The 15,367-nt window shown below is 46.5% G+C and overlaps 1 protein-coding gene across 4 annotated transcripts in view; it reads right to left on the bottom strand.

The window, feature by feature from the left end:
* TUB (TUB bipartite transcription factor) overlaps positions 1 to 15,367 on the bottom strand; it is a 137,588-nt gene that overhangs the window by 48,331 nt on the left and 73,890 nt on the right. For all 4 annotated transcript variants that reach the window (XM_072619527.1, XM_072619524.1, XM_072619526.1 and 1 more), the window contains exons 2-3: positions 2,844 to 2,895; positions 2,185 to 2,347 (exon numbers count right to left, since the gene is read on the bottom strand). In XM_072619527.1, the coding sequence (XP_072475628.1) occupies positions 2,185 to 2,347; positions 2,844 to 2,895 (215 nt within the window). The remainder of the gene's footprint in view (positions 1 to 2,184; positions 2,348 to 2,843; positions 2,896 to 15,367) is intronic.

Here is a 15,367-nt window from a genome sequence, read left to right on the forward strand (position 1 = left end):
ATACCCTGTAATAATTTTTGTTTTGTCTGTGACTTTACTGGAGTAGGGAAATCCCAGTGAGGAAATTCTCTCTATAAATGCAGATCACCAACTGCTCTGCAACTTGTAGCCTTAAACTGGAGGTCAATGAGAGATTGAGTTGCTTGCCCAGGGTCACCCAACCAGGAGTCGGAGATGAGACTTGAACCTGAGCCTGACTCTAAAGTCACTACACCACACTTTCTACAATAATTATAATGGTTATTTATGTAGCATTTTAAATTGTACAAAGCACCTTACACAAATCATCTCACTGGATCCTCACAACAGCCTTGTAGGTTAAGCATTAGAGAAATTATTATTTTTACTTTAACACAAAGAAATTGAGCCCTGAGGCCAAGGGTCTTATAACCCTGGACACCTGAACAATGTTAGCACAACAAGAAAGGCAATGCAGCTAAATCATGGTAACAGGAAGCAACAAGCCCAAATAAATACCGCTGTACAGTAGACAGTAGACTCACATAGGTGAGTCAAGAGAAATCTAGGATCAAATCTTGGCTCTGGTACTTACAAGTTTGGGGAATGCTGGGCAAATCACTTAAGCTGTCTCTGAATTTCAATTTCCTCCTGGGTAAAACAGGAGCGATTCTCAAAATGCCTACCTCACAGGACTGTTGGAAGGCTGCCATGTGTCACTTTGTAAACACTAAACAAAGTCCTACACAAATATTTATTTTTATTGATTTTTTTGGCTTATAATGTTGCTACTCTGGTCACAGGACTACTGAGAAGACCAAATCTATGCGAAGCATTTGAAAATCTACAGTGTTACATAAATGTGATTTAATATGGTTCTTTAAGATGGTAAGAGGAAAAGCACTGAATTCCATATGGCGTGTGTACACTGGAGTGGGTGAAAATGTATCCCCTAAGCTCAATGGCTTTACTTGTTTCTTCATTGTGCCTGTGGTTTGCTGCACGAGCTATCCCCACCGTGCTAACATCCAGACCCGTAACTCCAAAAGCTCTACAAGCCTGAGAAGAATTAGCCCAAGGTACCTCACTACCGTAACACTGGGTGCAAGTAAAAATGAGTACATGGAAAGCTGAGAAATTCAGAAAAAACTGATTCAGAGAAAAGAAAGTAGAACCAGTAGAATATAACATGTAATGAATATTGATATGAAGGAAGACAACATCTAATGAACCATATTGGCTCCAGATGACTGACGATAAAAGTTATCTCTTTGTTAAGAAATGCAAACTCTAAATATGGAGAATTATGGGTTCTTCCATTTACATCGAGGTGGCTCAGTGCACAGAAGGTGAGATCTGGGAGTCAGGAAGATCTGAGTTCAAATCCAGCTTCTAATACTGACTCTGCTACGCAATCCTGGGGAAGGCATTTAACCTTCAAAGAGGGATAAAAATAGCACCTACCTCACAGGTATTGTGATGAATAAATGAGATAATATATGCAAAGCACTTTGCAAACCCTAAATGTAAATGCTGGCTAACATGATCATCACTATTATTATATAATTGTTAAGATATATTATATTACACATAATACACAAATATATATTTTATGTTATGCTATATAAATATATTATCATACTTATGCTGTATTATAATGTTATTATTAATAACAATGACTATATTAAATGCTTGTCACAGTGATGATGATGAGGATGATGGTGGTGGTGGTGGTGGTGGTGGTGATAAGTATCTAGTAAAATTGGGTTTGTACAACTTAAGGCATTTCTAAACCCAGTTTAGAGGCAGTTAGTGGCACAGTGGGCAGAGTACCGGGCCTGAAGTCAGGAAGACCTGAGTTCCAATCTAACCTCAGACACTTACTACCCATGCAACGTTGGGCAAGACACTTAACTTCTGTCTGCCTCAGTTTCCTCAGCTCTGAAATGGGGATGATAACAGCACCTACTTTCCAGGATTATTGTGAGGATCAAACGAGATAATATTTGTGAAGTGCTCAGCACAGTGCACAGAATACAGCAGGCGCTTAATAAATGCTTATTCCCTTCCCTTTCCCAAGCCCAGCAGGAGGTAATGCTGGGCTCCTCCAACTCCGGTTCCTGTAATCATGTCCCACTATAATCCCACTTCCAGCAATATGGCTCCAAGAACCCCAGGCCCATTGGTGCTGGCCCCTGGGAGCCAGACTAAAGCCTTCCTGAATACCGTTGTAGCCGGTGCTACTGTTGCTGTTCAAGTAGGACTCCACCAGTGGAGCCTGTTCCTCAGATTGCCGCGCACGGCGTGCTCTGGTGCGGCTGTCTGGGTTGGACTGCACCATCAGAGGCTCCTGACGCTTCTTCTTCTGCTTCTGCTCCAGCAAAGCCCTCTAGAGACACAAAGCAAGCACAGGGAGGAGTTGGGGGGATGTCTATCAAAGCTTCCCAAATCATCCCTACCTCAAATAAGGACCTGAGACAGATCTTATCTCCATCTCAGACTTGGAACTCAAGGACCATATCTCCCCCTCAGACATGGGTCTCATTGAGGTCTCTCTCATAAAAAGGCTGAGCTAGGTCTTCCCCACAGCCTTACAGTTCCCCTAAAACCAGGCTACGTTGGTCCCTCTCACCTGGGGTTCCCTAAGGGCTAAGATGTCTCCCTTCCTCTTAAATGGGGGTGGGGTTGGGGGGGAAGTTCTAGAGCCAGGCAAGATCTTCTCCCTCAGGCTGGGTTTTCCCTTCACTTCACATTCCTGTTCACGTCCTGGTCATGAAGTTCAGCCCCTCAGGGACTGCAGAAATCCTTGATGCTCCTCTCAGTGGCCACCTGTGCCACCTTCCCAATTCCCCCAGGGCCAGGTCAGCCCCCCTCCTCCCCCTCACCTGCCTCTCCAGTTTCTGCTGCCGAAGAGTGCTGCCTTCATCGTCCAAAACACTGCAAAGAAACAGGCAGGGGGTTATGTTGGGCCTGGAAGAAGGCTAGTGCTCAGGATCTCCAAAGGGCCAACTTGGAAGGACTGTCCCACAGCCAGGCCTCCCAAGGGACCAAGGCTTGAAGTTCATAAGGCCCCTAACCAACTCCCTCGGGAACATTCCTGGAGAGGGCAAATAGGGCTAGGGGCTCAGTCCCTGAGAAGGACATACATACTCAGTACTTTCATCAAGAAGGAGGATGCATGTGTAGTGGGGTGGGTGGGTATGGATGTCAACCAGGGCACTGAGTAAGACTGGTATCCAAAAGACTGACATGCTAGAAGGATGCACCATATCTAACAAGATGAGGTCTAATAGGTACCAAAGTAAAATCCTATTCCTAGGACCAAAACACAAAACACACAAGAACCAGGTCATGTGAGGGAAAAAAAACCTCAATGTTGTGACATGACAACCAAACAATGGCATCTTCAGCTGCCCTCATATGGTCAGAGCATCCAGAAGGAGCGAGGTGACAGTTCACACAATGCTTTAAGTGACGCTTCTAGCTGTGAGCACCACATTTTTAGGAAATTCATTGACAAACTGGAGTATGTCCTGAGAAGGGTGAGCAAGGTGGTAAGAGGGCTGGAAATCATGCCGTGTGGGGACTGATCAGCTAAAGATGTCCAGCCCGGAACCCAATGGGGCACATGATGGGGGCACACAAGGGCTGTCTTCAAGTAAGACTGCAGTGCCCATAGAACAGAGCAAGAACCAACATGTAGAAAGCACAAGTTTCAGCTTCCTAACAATACAAACTATCAAACTAGGCTGCTTTCAGGGGGTGGAAATGAGCTCTCCATCCCTGACAACATTCGCTCTACACGGTCACTGGTAGAGGGGATTCATGTTTCAGGTCAGCTGACTTCTGAGGTCCCTGGGATTCTATGACACATAGGCTGGGCCTGGAGGTCATTCCCTCTGTCCTTCCCTGGCTCATGACACCCAAGGAGCAGCGATCCTCGTTGGTACATTATGGAAAGGGTCAAGGCTCAGAGTCCTGCACAGAAGATTTAGAAGGCTAGCTCCCTGCCTGAAGGATGATTCCCTGAAAGGCACTTACCCCGCCCGGAGCAGGTTCAAACAATTCTAGACCCAGAGAGCTGACTGTTTCACAAAACCACTCATTCTATTTTCAGGCAACTCTGATTGTGAAGTTCTCCCAAATGTCAAGTGGAAATCTGTTTCCTCGCAACTTGTAGCCATTGCTCCCAAGATGAACTAAGCTAAAGCCTATTATATGAATCAGTCTTCCAAATACTAGAAAATAGCCATCATGTCCACTCTACCCCCAACCTTAAGTCTTTTCCTTTCTGAGGCTACACATCAGCAGCTGCTTCAGACAACTGTCACATGGTGCCCTGGGTGTGCTCCCCTGGGTGTACTCCAGTTTATCAAGGTCCCTCCTGAAATGTGGTACCCAGAACTGAACATAGTATGCCAGGTATGGTCTGATCAAGTGGAAGACAACAGAGCTGGCACCTCCCATTCCCCTACTCATGTAGCCTTGGGATGTAGCAGTTTCGTTGCTTTGTGTTGAGACTTTTTGCTGCTATGTCATACATATGATTTATGTTGATTTTGCAGCCCACTAAAACACCAAGTTAAAAGAAATACTTTTCCAGCCATGTCCTACATCATATCATTTTTTTTTTACTCTAAGCAAGGGGTTTTACATTCATGCCTATTAAATGTCATCTTATTAGATCCATTCCACTGCTCTAGCCTACTGAGATATATTTGGAGGCAGATTCTTTATGTGCATTTCCTATCTCGCCCTGCTCCCCCAGACACCTCATTTCATGTAAGCCTGAAAAGTACAGATAAGCATGCCATCTATACCTTCATCTAACCACGTCAAGAGTTCTTAACCTTCTGTTTGCCATGGACTCCTTAGACAGTCTGGTGAAGCCTATGGACTCTTTCTCAGAATAACCAATTGTTCCCCTACACTCATAATTGAAGGAACTGCAAAATTTCAATTAGAAGTCAATGACAAAAATGGGATTTTTTTCCCCATCAAAGTTCACACACCCCCTGAAATCTATCCATGGACCTCTAAGGGGTTTGTGACTTAGAAATAAGTCATAATAACACCTTAAGATGATGTGGTCAATTTCTTACCATTTTCATTTCATAAACCAGTTACTTTATGAGCTTTGACAATGAACCAGGATAATGAGGCCCCCAGCAAATATACTCCTCCCTCTACCTCCAGGAAAAAGAAAAAGAGGGGCACCCAACCCATGGAAGAGCTCAGGAGCACCAGACTTCCCTGGTAGATCTTGTTGCCCCTTACTACAACCCAGTCCAGCATCTGAAACCAGACAAAGAAACCACAGGCTAGGGAGGTATATAAACATCTGAGTAGCTCCTACCCCAGCTCAAAAGCACGTAGCCTCTCTGTGACAAGGCATCTGCTCAGGTACAGAACAACATCTGGATGCTGCTAGACCAAGAAGATAGCAGTTCTCTGACAATTGTTACAGCCCCATAGCAATGAACACCTTCCCATGCTTCTGCTCACTGGCCACATTCTGGTCTTTCATCTGGTCACCCAGGGCAAGCAACAATTTACCCCAGGAGGCAGGAGCAGGTTTGGCTGAGAAATATAATTTCATTTTCAGCTGGCTGGCAAACTGAATGCTCTTAGTAGAATTGTGGGTTTAAAGTTGGAAGGAACCTTAGAAGTCATTTACTTCCCTTCATTTTACAGATGAGAAAACTGAGGGTCTCAGGGATTGAGTTACACAGGTAAGACACAGAAGAGCTGAAATTTGAACTCGTCTCCAGATTTCCAATTCTTTTCCACTGCGTCCCCCTGCTTCCCATAGGGTGTCCCAAAGCTATGCTAACAAATGACCTCTAAGCCCTACAAAGACAATGGAAAGGGACCTGTTCAGATACCTGGGTTCTATCCCAAGCTCTGCCACTAACTGACTACATGACTTCAGCTGAGGCAAATCACTCTCCTTCTCTGGGCTTCCTCCTCTCTAAAATAGAAATGGGTAGACTAAATGCCCTCTAAGGTACCTCACAGTTGTAACAAAGTCTTTGAGGACTCATCCTATAAGTTACAGGCAGTCAGACTTTGGCCCAAGCTAGGGATAAAGAATGTCCTAGCTAGGGCGGGTGAGTGAACCTGGAATGCTTACCAAGTGACAATTTGGAACCTCCTTCTCTGTACGACTTTAAATCCAGGAGAGAGTATCACTTTCCTGGTCCGGGTCAGAGCAGTCATGGCAGCAAAAGGAAAGAGACGGACCAAATGGCCTCAAGGACAGGCAGATTGCTGAACTAAATTCCCCAAAGAAGTGGCCCCTTACCTCCCAGGATAGGTTAGTACATGACTCAAGTGAGCCTCCAAGTCAAAGGAGCATGGTGCCCTCACCGCCTCCCTGTTCCTCCCCCTTGCCTCAGACTCGAGGGCTAAAAGCTCCCTTTCCAACACCACCATATCAGGCTGTGTGTGGGCACAGCAGCTGCCGCAGGCAGTAAGAGGGCTAATTCACTTTGCCTCTTCATAAGTTTGGCATAATTGAATCGAACACAGGTCCTGGCCTGCTGTACATCCCCAGGGGTAGAGGAGGAGGGAGGCTGTGTGCCCAAGCTTCAGTGCTATCAACCGAGCTCCCTGCCGAGTACACAGTTCCCATTATAAACAAACGGCTGTTCAAGAGAGAGCTATATTTTATTTTAAATGGTGCTCAAATAAAATTTCAAAGGCCAAGGTCAAATGGGCATGCACCAGGATGAAACAATAGACGTGGGGATCTGAGCTCCAGAAATCTCACATCAACTCTGGATGGGATCGTGGTGTCAGAAACTTTTGGGTCTTGGGCACCCAATTAGCACTGAGCCAATGAGCTGCCCCCAGTCAAAGACTCAGAAGACCTAGTTTCTCATCCTGGAGAGATAAGAAAATTGATGCAAACAGAACTGAATTTGAAGAACTAGGTTTAAATCCCAGCTCTGATACTTAATATTTTTACCAGGCCATTCACTCTAACTGTCTGTACCTGTTTCCTCATCTACAAAATGAAGCTAAAGATATCTGAAATCCCTATTTTCATTGAGTTATTGTGAAGAGGGGGCTTTGGAGACTTTCAAGATTAGATAGATAGATAGACAGATAGATAGATAGATAGATAGATAGATAGATAGATAGATAGATAGATAGACAGACAGACAGACAGACAGACAGATATAGATAGATAGATATTAGATAGATGGAGATATAGATTAGATAGACAAATGGATAGATATAAACACATATTTACATGATACATGAATATATATTACATATAATTTTTATGGTTGGCATTCTGTCCTTGACTCACTCTCTCCCCACTGAATCTCAATTTCTTCCCTATGTAAAGTCGGGGTGATAACCGCTGCCCTGATTGCCTTATAGCACTGTTGTGAAGAAAATACCTTATAAATTATAAAGGAACATAAACTTTTACTGTTTGAAATCAGAGAGCACTTTGGAAACCATATGGCACCATGTGTCGGTATAAGGGACAATGGTTTTGCTCTTTCTTTTCCTAGACACCCCTGGGAATGAATTTCTTTTCATACATCTAGGGTCTTGTTCATCCTTCCCTTGGCATCTGGTATGACCATTCTAGATTGACATTTGCCCTCCAGATGACAAGAGACAGCCCCTGTTCAGAGCCAAAATGCATTCAACTATTCCATGTATGAACAACGCAGAGGCAGTCACTCCCAAAAATGGTGACACCACCAGGTGAAGGGAAATCTTAGCCAGTTTTTCCCCTCCCTGCTTGATAAAGGAAGCTAAATCCATCACCCACCAACACAGGGTCAGTTTGCTACCTGGGCCATCAAGCCACATTGTACTGACCCACAGTGACATCTCATCTGGCTTTATCAGCCCTAAGTCACAGCCCCCACTGTCTGGGCTCTTGGCTACGTTGTCAGCTTCCATCAGATCATTTCACATCACTGAGTAGATGAACAGTCTGTGCCACCCCACTCACACCATGGTGGTACCTTCCCTCTGCCCAATCTGTGCTCTAGGGCCTGGGCTAAGTTGCCACAAAGCTACTTTCCACCATCCTGGTATCATCTAAGCCTTCATTCAACAGGCCCAGACAGAAGGCACTGGCCAAAAGACAAATGAGACAGATAGTAAAGTCATCTTAAATAGCTGTAGGTCTGTGAGACAGAGAAGGTTCAGCTTGACTCCAGAGGGCAGAGCTAGGCATGATGTGTGGGTGGTGGTGGTGGTAGTGGTGGTAGTAACTGCGCCAGCATCAGTGAAGGGAAGACTACAACAAGGCAAATAAATGCTGTCCTAGCTACGGCCCTGGGACATGAGTGAGCATTCTGAGCCCTATCTGACAGAGAAGCAAACTGACTCTCAGAGGAAGTAACTCAACCTGAGGTGAAGGCTCCTAAGGAACAGAGCTAGGCCACAAGCCCAGGCCATATAGGACAAGTCCTCTCTGAACTGGGTACTTCATAAACCCCACTGTACTATATCAATGTGAGTTATTACTAATGTTGTTATTAAGTCCCCTTAATAAAGGCTAGAGTGCTAGATTTGACATCAAGAAGCCTCAAGGCTGACCACAGCTCCTGACCCTGACTAGCCGTGGGACCAGGTCATTTAATAATAATAGCTAACATTTATAGAGCACATTAAGGTTTGCAAAGCACTCTGCCTGTATTGTCTCTGTGTTAGGTTCTACAATCTGTAACAAGAGGGTGACACCGGCACTGGCTTCATGGGGTTGTTGTGAGAATCAAATGAGGGAAGAGGATAGCAAAAGGGGCAGAACCAGACAAGAACTGTCCAAAACTGGAAGTGGACTCTGTGGAAGAAATGAGTTCCTCATCCCTAACAATGCCCTAGCAGGAGCTGGGGGAACACCCATCAAGGACGTTTTAGAGATGATCCCTGGCACCCACTGGGTGGGAGAGGGGTGCTGAATTAGAGTAGATGGTCTCTAAGATCCCTTCTAGCTGGTAAGGTTGGAGGATCCTTTGTGTGAAAGCACAAGTCACCTGATTAACCAAGAGACCAAAGCTTCTATTTGGATCCTGCCTTCTAATGAAGAGGGCAGGTACAAATGTGTTAACTTTCATGTGTATCTCTCTCTCTCCCCCACCCTCCTCTATTCCCTCCCTCTCTTTTTATCCCTCCCTCCTTTTTTTTCTCTCTCCCTTTCTCCCTCTCGCCCTCTTCCATCTCCTCCCTCTCTCTTTTTCTCCTTCCCTCCTTTTCTCCCTTTCCCTCCTTCCCCTCCTCCCTCTCTTTCTTCCTCCCTCCTTTTCTCTCTCTACCTACCCACCCCCTAAAAAAGCCTGCTTCCTCGCCCCCCTCCTTCCTCCTTCCCCATGTTCATCAGCTCATTCTACCATTCCTAAGAATTCAATTAAGAATGACTCCTCTGGGGGGTGTGCAAGAGCCTGATGAACAGCACGTCCAAGGCGGAAACACCCTGGCTTGCTCAACAGCAGCCCGTTCCTCACTTCCTGCCCTAATGGGATTTCACTGGCCCAGGAGCTCACAGCTCTCCAGACTGGGAGGGAATCCATCTCTCCATCTCTAGGTGAGAAGGGAAGCCGGGACTTTTATTCAGAGGGAGTGACCTGGCTGGAGACTAGCCAGGAGAGACTCCTAGGCCTCTTTGGACTAGCCTGTGGAAGGCAGGGAGCGAGGGAGGGCAAGGAAGAAAAGGAAAAAAGAAATGGAGCTGTGGGCCCGGCCAGCTTTTTAGCCTAGAGCAGCCTCAGCCTAGAGGCCACATGGAGCTCTCTGTGTCCTCAAGTGCAGCCCTTTGACTGAATTCAAACATCACAGAACAAACCCCTTTCATAAAAGGATTTGTTCTGTAAAACCACCCCTGACCTAGAGCCTCTAGTCCTCACACCCAGGCTCTTCTCAGAAGACCAGCAGCCCCATTATGTTCTGGATAATTGGGAAATTCATGGAATAGAGGGCAGCCAACTGTGGCTAAGAGGAGGGCGTGGTCACCTCACTTACTAGCTGTCCATCAGAATGTAAGTTCCTTGAAGATAGGCCTTTCAGCACTGAGCTCAGTGCCTGGCCTAGAAGAGGGAAACAGAAAAGTTTAGAGACAGTGGGACCTTAACAAGTCTCTGAAACTTCATTTTCTGATCTGGTCTCAGTGACGTCTAAGATCCCTCCGCACTCTAGTTCCATGGTCCAGTGACCAGCTGGGTCAGTGTGAGAGGGGACGGAGCATCAGACCCACCTGCCAAACTACACTGGGTGAGGAACAACCTTGGGTCTCTGGGTAGAGGAGAAGGAAGAGCAAAATGGAAAGAAAAAAGGAAAGCCCATCTCCAATGGAAGATGATTTTTCCTGGGAGAAAACTCAACAGGCTGCAAATAAGATAATATCCATGGTCCCCAGGAGAGGTGGTGATGGAGGAGAAGGAAGGAAGTTGTATCCTGGCTATACTCTTGCCCACCCAGTTCCAATTCACCTCAACAAGCATTTATGGGCCAGGCAACTGGCTGTAAGGCGCTCAGGTCCCCAGGGGGCTACAGTGGCACCAACTGGCAATATATACTAAGTGCTTTCAAAAAGGGAAGAAAAATATTAACAGGGCTGGGGAGAGCACATCACAACAGGTCTTCTGTAGGAGCTGGATTTTAGAAAGCTAAGGATTCTACAAAGCTGAAGGTGCAGGCCTGGGTAGCATATTTCAGACATGAGGGAAGCAACTATGCAAAAGCACAAAGATGGGAGACACAGGTGTTGGGTCCCAGAGCTTTGCTGCCCTGGGCCCCTTCTTCAGGAAGCTACCTGGTACAGAATTGTAGATTATAAACCTCTCCACCTTCACTAACACCACGAGATCCCCTACTTTTCTCCTGTCCTGGATGAAAACCTGAGGACTCCCAGGCATCAGCGTGGTTTGGTTATTAACCCTTATAGGCTGCACCTCGTTCTGTATAAGATTCTGGAAGAGCTGGTCAGCCCAGAAGCCTGGGGAAGCATTCTTGGATCCCACCATCACATCACTAATTTGGTCTACCCCAGTCCCAGGGAAAAGGCTGAGCCTTTGGTTGTCACACAGCCAGCCAGGGATGTCCATGTCCATCTGCCGGTACAACTGCTAGGAAATGAAGACCAACGTGTGCAAAGGAGATGTGTGCTTGCATTTGGAAATGGGAAGGGTCATTGGCTTATACAGCAATTAGGCTAACGATATGAATTGTTTATTGAAGCTGTTTGTGACCCTGTAAAGAAATAATCCTTCTCTTCCTGTGAAAGACAAGTGTATGTGTCATGTACAAGGAGTACACTGAGACTATAAGGGGCTTGGGATAAACACTTAGGGAAGGGGGAATGATTCCTCCTACTGATCATAGAAGGGTGGGTAGAAAGGTCAGCAGGGCAAGACCTATGCTAAATGTTTCAGTGGACCTAGTGGGCACCAGCCAGGCCCACCAATATGTTACAGGTAGAAGGGAGGGCAGCTAGGTAGCACAGTGGATAGAACACTGGGCTGGGAATCAGGAAGATTCATCCTGATGAGTTTAAATCCAGATTAAGACACTAGCTGTGTGACCCTCTGGTCCACCACCCTCTTCTTACAGGTGAGGAAACACGGACCCTGAGAAGAGAACTGACTTCAGCCAATCAGTCACCAACAAAACTGAGATTCTAGTTCAGTCCGTATAAGCCCAAATCCAGTATTCCTTCCTGAGTCCAATCAGTCACCAAGGAACCTACGGTCTTCCCTCAGGGAAGGATTCCCTTAGAATTTCACCGTACCCTAAATACATGGTAGTATATAGTAAGTAACCATGTACCATATCACTCACAGGGATGGAGAAATGGCCCTCCTAGATTGCTTAGGAAGAGGAAAAAGGAGGGAGAGAATTTTTTAACTCAAAATTTTTTAAAAGAATATTAAAATTGTTTTTAAGTGCAATTCAGAAAAATAAAATATTTTTAAAAAAGAAAAAGTCAGACTGAACCCCACAACCAAGAACAGCAACAAACCAGTCAGAAAGGGATTGGGACAGTGGCAGGAGCCTATCACAGGGAGGTCATGGCTGGATCTGACAGAAATCATCACTTTGACATTTCTATCCCTCTTAAGCTTTTGGGAGAGAAGCCCTAAGCCAGGGTAGGAACGCTGGTCTTAGACAAAGAAAGTCACAATTCCAAGTCCCCAGCTCTGATACTTAACTTACATGGCCTTAAGCCAGCTCATTTTAGCTCTCTGATTCCCAGGATCCTCATCTGCAAAATAGGGGTGCTAGTGCTTTCACGACCAGGCTTACAGGGTGGTGGGAGGAAAAGCCCTCTGTGAACACAAAGGCACCAGAGAATTATGATGGGACAGGAGCAAGGTTGGGATATGTGATTTCATTGTGGAGGAAACTCCCTGAAATTTATAGTATTTGAGAGCAGCCTAGATTCCCTGAGAAATTAAGTGACTTAAGGGGCAGCTAGGTGGCACAGTGGATACAGCCCCAGCCCTGGACTCAGGAGGACCTGGATTCAGACATTCTGTGACCCTGAGCAAGTCACTTAATCCTGATTGCGTGCATGCATGTGTGGTGTGTGTGTGTGTGTGTGTGTGTGTGTGTGTGTGTGTGTGTGTGTGTGTGTGAGAGAGAGAGAGAGAGAGAGAGAGAGAGAGAGAGAGAGAGAGAGAGAGAGAGAGAGAGAGACAGAGGAAGGAAGGAAGGAAGGAAATTAAATGATGATGATGGTGGTGATGAGGATGATGATGGTGATGGTGATGAGGCAGCAATGGTGTGACTGGCTGGAGAAATGGACTCAGAAGTGGGAAGCTCTGGGTTTGAGTCCACCCTCTGGCTGAGTGATCCTGGGCTGATGTAACTTCATTTTTCTTCAATGATCTTCATAGGGAAAGGGGGCTTCCTCAGGTGGGAAATTCCCCATACCAATTAAAAGACAGGTCCAGGGCAAAAAAAAATAATGATTGTATAACAGCAGTAATAGAGAGGGCATTGAGATGGCTGAGGTTAAGTTCCCAAGAAAACCGAGTGGGGTTGGCGGGGAAAAGGGATTGCATTTTCTAAGCCTTTGGGGCCAGTTCTAAATTTCCATCTGCCCCTGTAACAGAGGGGCCTTTCTCTCACTGGGGGTGGGAATTGGCTGCTGTTGCTTGAAGCTGAAGACCCAGGGATACTGCAAAGCTGTGAGATGGGATTCTAGGAAGGGGCCACTCCCCCGGTGTGCGCTGCCAACCTGAGGATGACTCATCAACTGGTAAACAGGGGAAGTAGCCGGATCAGGCAGCTGGGCCCGACAGGTGCAAAATGTTCACTGGACCCAGCCTGTGTCTCTAGTGTCTCTGGCTCTGTGAGCCAGGCGTGATGGTTAATGGGGTACGGGATGCTGCCAAGCTGGATCCTGGTGGAGAGTTCAAGAAAGCCAGCCTCCCTTCCCCCTCCCCAACTTTCATCTCCCCACTCAGCTGTGAAACAGTAAAAAAAAAAAAAAAAATAGATGGGGGCATCCTGAGGGGCTAGCTTTAAAGGGTGCAAATTGTGTTTTGAGCTCAAGGTTAGCCTGAAAGACCAGAAATGGAGCCCTCCTAGACTCCGATCATTCAAGAGGCTGCCAGCCCAGACCTGAAGCAGCAGCAGCAGCCGCTGCCACAGAAATCTCTGGGTTCAAATAGAGGTCCCAGTGTCTCTGTATAAACTACAGTCTCAGGCTCCATCAGTATAGGACTTCAGAGTAACTCACAATAACTCAAGGAGGCAGCTATTGAGAATATGATTGTCCCCATTTTAAAGATGAGTGAAGAGGGGTTCAGGGGATTTTTGTGACCTAGGTTAATTAAGGAAGGGGAAGGCAAGTTTGTTATCACTAAGCCTAAAAAGAAAACATTTTCATTCTCTTAGGCTCTGGGGAAGTCTGAGAGTGGTAGAAACCAGCAAAGAAAGAAACCCTTTGGGAAAAGAGAGAAGGGGGTCAGCAGGGTGCTTCACACCCCCAAACAGGGAGTGTCTATAAGGCCCCTCGTAGAGCCCAAGGATAACCCTGCAAGGAAGTAAGGAGATACTCCACAGATCAGCTCACTGTCCACCTAGGAGAGGTGACCCTGGCACTGGAAGACAGACCAGGACTGGTCATTTCCTAGAGCTTGCTCTGGGAACCCCGCCCAGCTGCTTTTACTTGGCCACCTGCCACCCCCACGGACACCCAGACGCTTCACCAGGAAAGGGCCAAAGATTTATTTTTGGCCTCAGATGATTAGATGTCAGCTTTTCGGGGAGATTGCTGTGGAGTGGTGTTCCCAACACTAATTTTATTGAAAACCACCCATTCCACTAAAAACAGCAGAGCTATATGCCGGCACCAGAAAGAGAAGAGCCACTGGGGCAGGAGAACCCTGACCCAGGAGTCCTGGCATGCTATCCTAGGGGTTCTTAACACCAAGGGCTTCATGTTCCAAGATAGAGCAATCCCAGGGAAAACAGGACAGGTGGTCAGCGTCTGGTGCTCTTTCCAAGGGAAAGAAGAATGCATCCGGGGAGTCCCAGTCATGGGAAAGTTGGCTCCAGGGACACATGCCAATGCACCCGCTCCCAGAGCCTGGCAGGCCTGCCCCTGCCATCATAAGCTCATTTTCCAAAACTGACCCCAATCCTGTTCTACCAGAAATCAAGACTCAAATGTGACCATGCCAAGTCCCTTCCCTTCTCTGGCCCTCAGTTTCTCCACCTATAAAATTAGATTGTTAGACTTTACAATACCTAAGGATCCTTTTGGTTCTAATGTTCTAGGATCTACAACCCTCTCGAATGCCAAACCTTTTTATCCATGGAATTGCAATGGAAGTAGTGAGCTCCCCGAGGTCAGGGATTGCATTTTGCTTCTTACTATAGCCTCTATGCTTAGTACAAGTGCCTTAGTACAGGTACATAGTAGGCACTTAATAAATTTTTCTTGAATTGAGTTGAAGTAGGTGGCAAAACTCCATGCCAGGAAAAAAGATGCCAGAAGAGCCCCAGGCTCCTTGGTGCCTTTAAAAATAGATCCCAAAGATCCTACTCCAGGGACCTACCAAAGAAGTAGAGGCTAGAGATGGTCTGAGGGTATAAGCATGCAAAGTTGGGCCAGGGAGGGGGCGTCCCTGGTCTCTGGGGGACCAGCTGCAGAGCCCAATCTTATTAAATCAGAAAATGCTGAAGCTGGAAGAGCAGTCCTTTAGCAGTCTAGCTAATCTAACCCTCTCATCTGGCAGCTACAAAAAAGACAGTGACTTATCCAAGATCACTCTGAGAGTTAGCTGCCAAGACAAAAATCTCAGGTTCCTGATGGCCACGAAGGTACCATCCCTGGACAGGCTACGAGTCCTACTAGGGTCAATTTCGAATTGACAGCAGGAAAGAACAGATTCCTGGAAGAGCTGGAGGCGGTAAAAGGCTGGCTCCT

This window comes from Notamacropus eugenii, chromosome 6, assembly GCF_028372415.1.
Source record: "Notamacropus eugenii isolate mMacEug1 chromosome 6, mMacEug1.pri_v2, whole genome shotgun sequence".
Taxonomy (NCBI): domain Eukaryota; kingdom Metazoa; phylum Chordata; class Mammalia; order Diprotodontia; family Macropodidae; genus Notamacropus; species Notamacropus eugenii.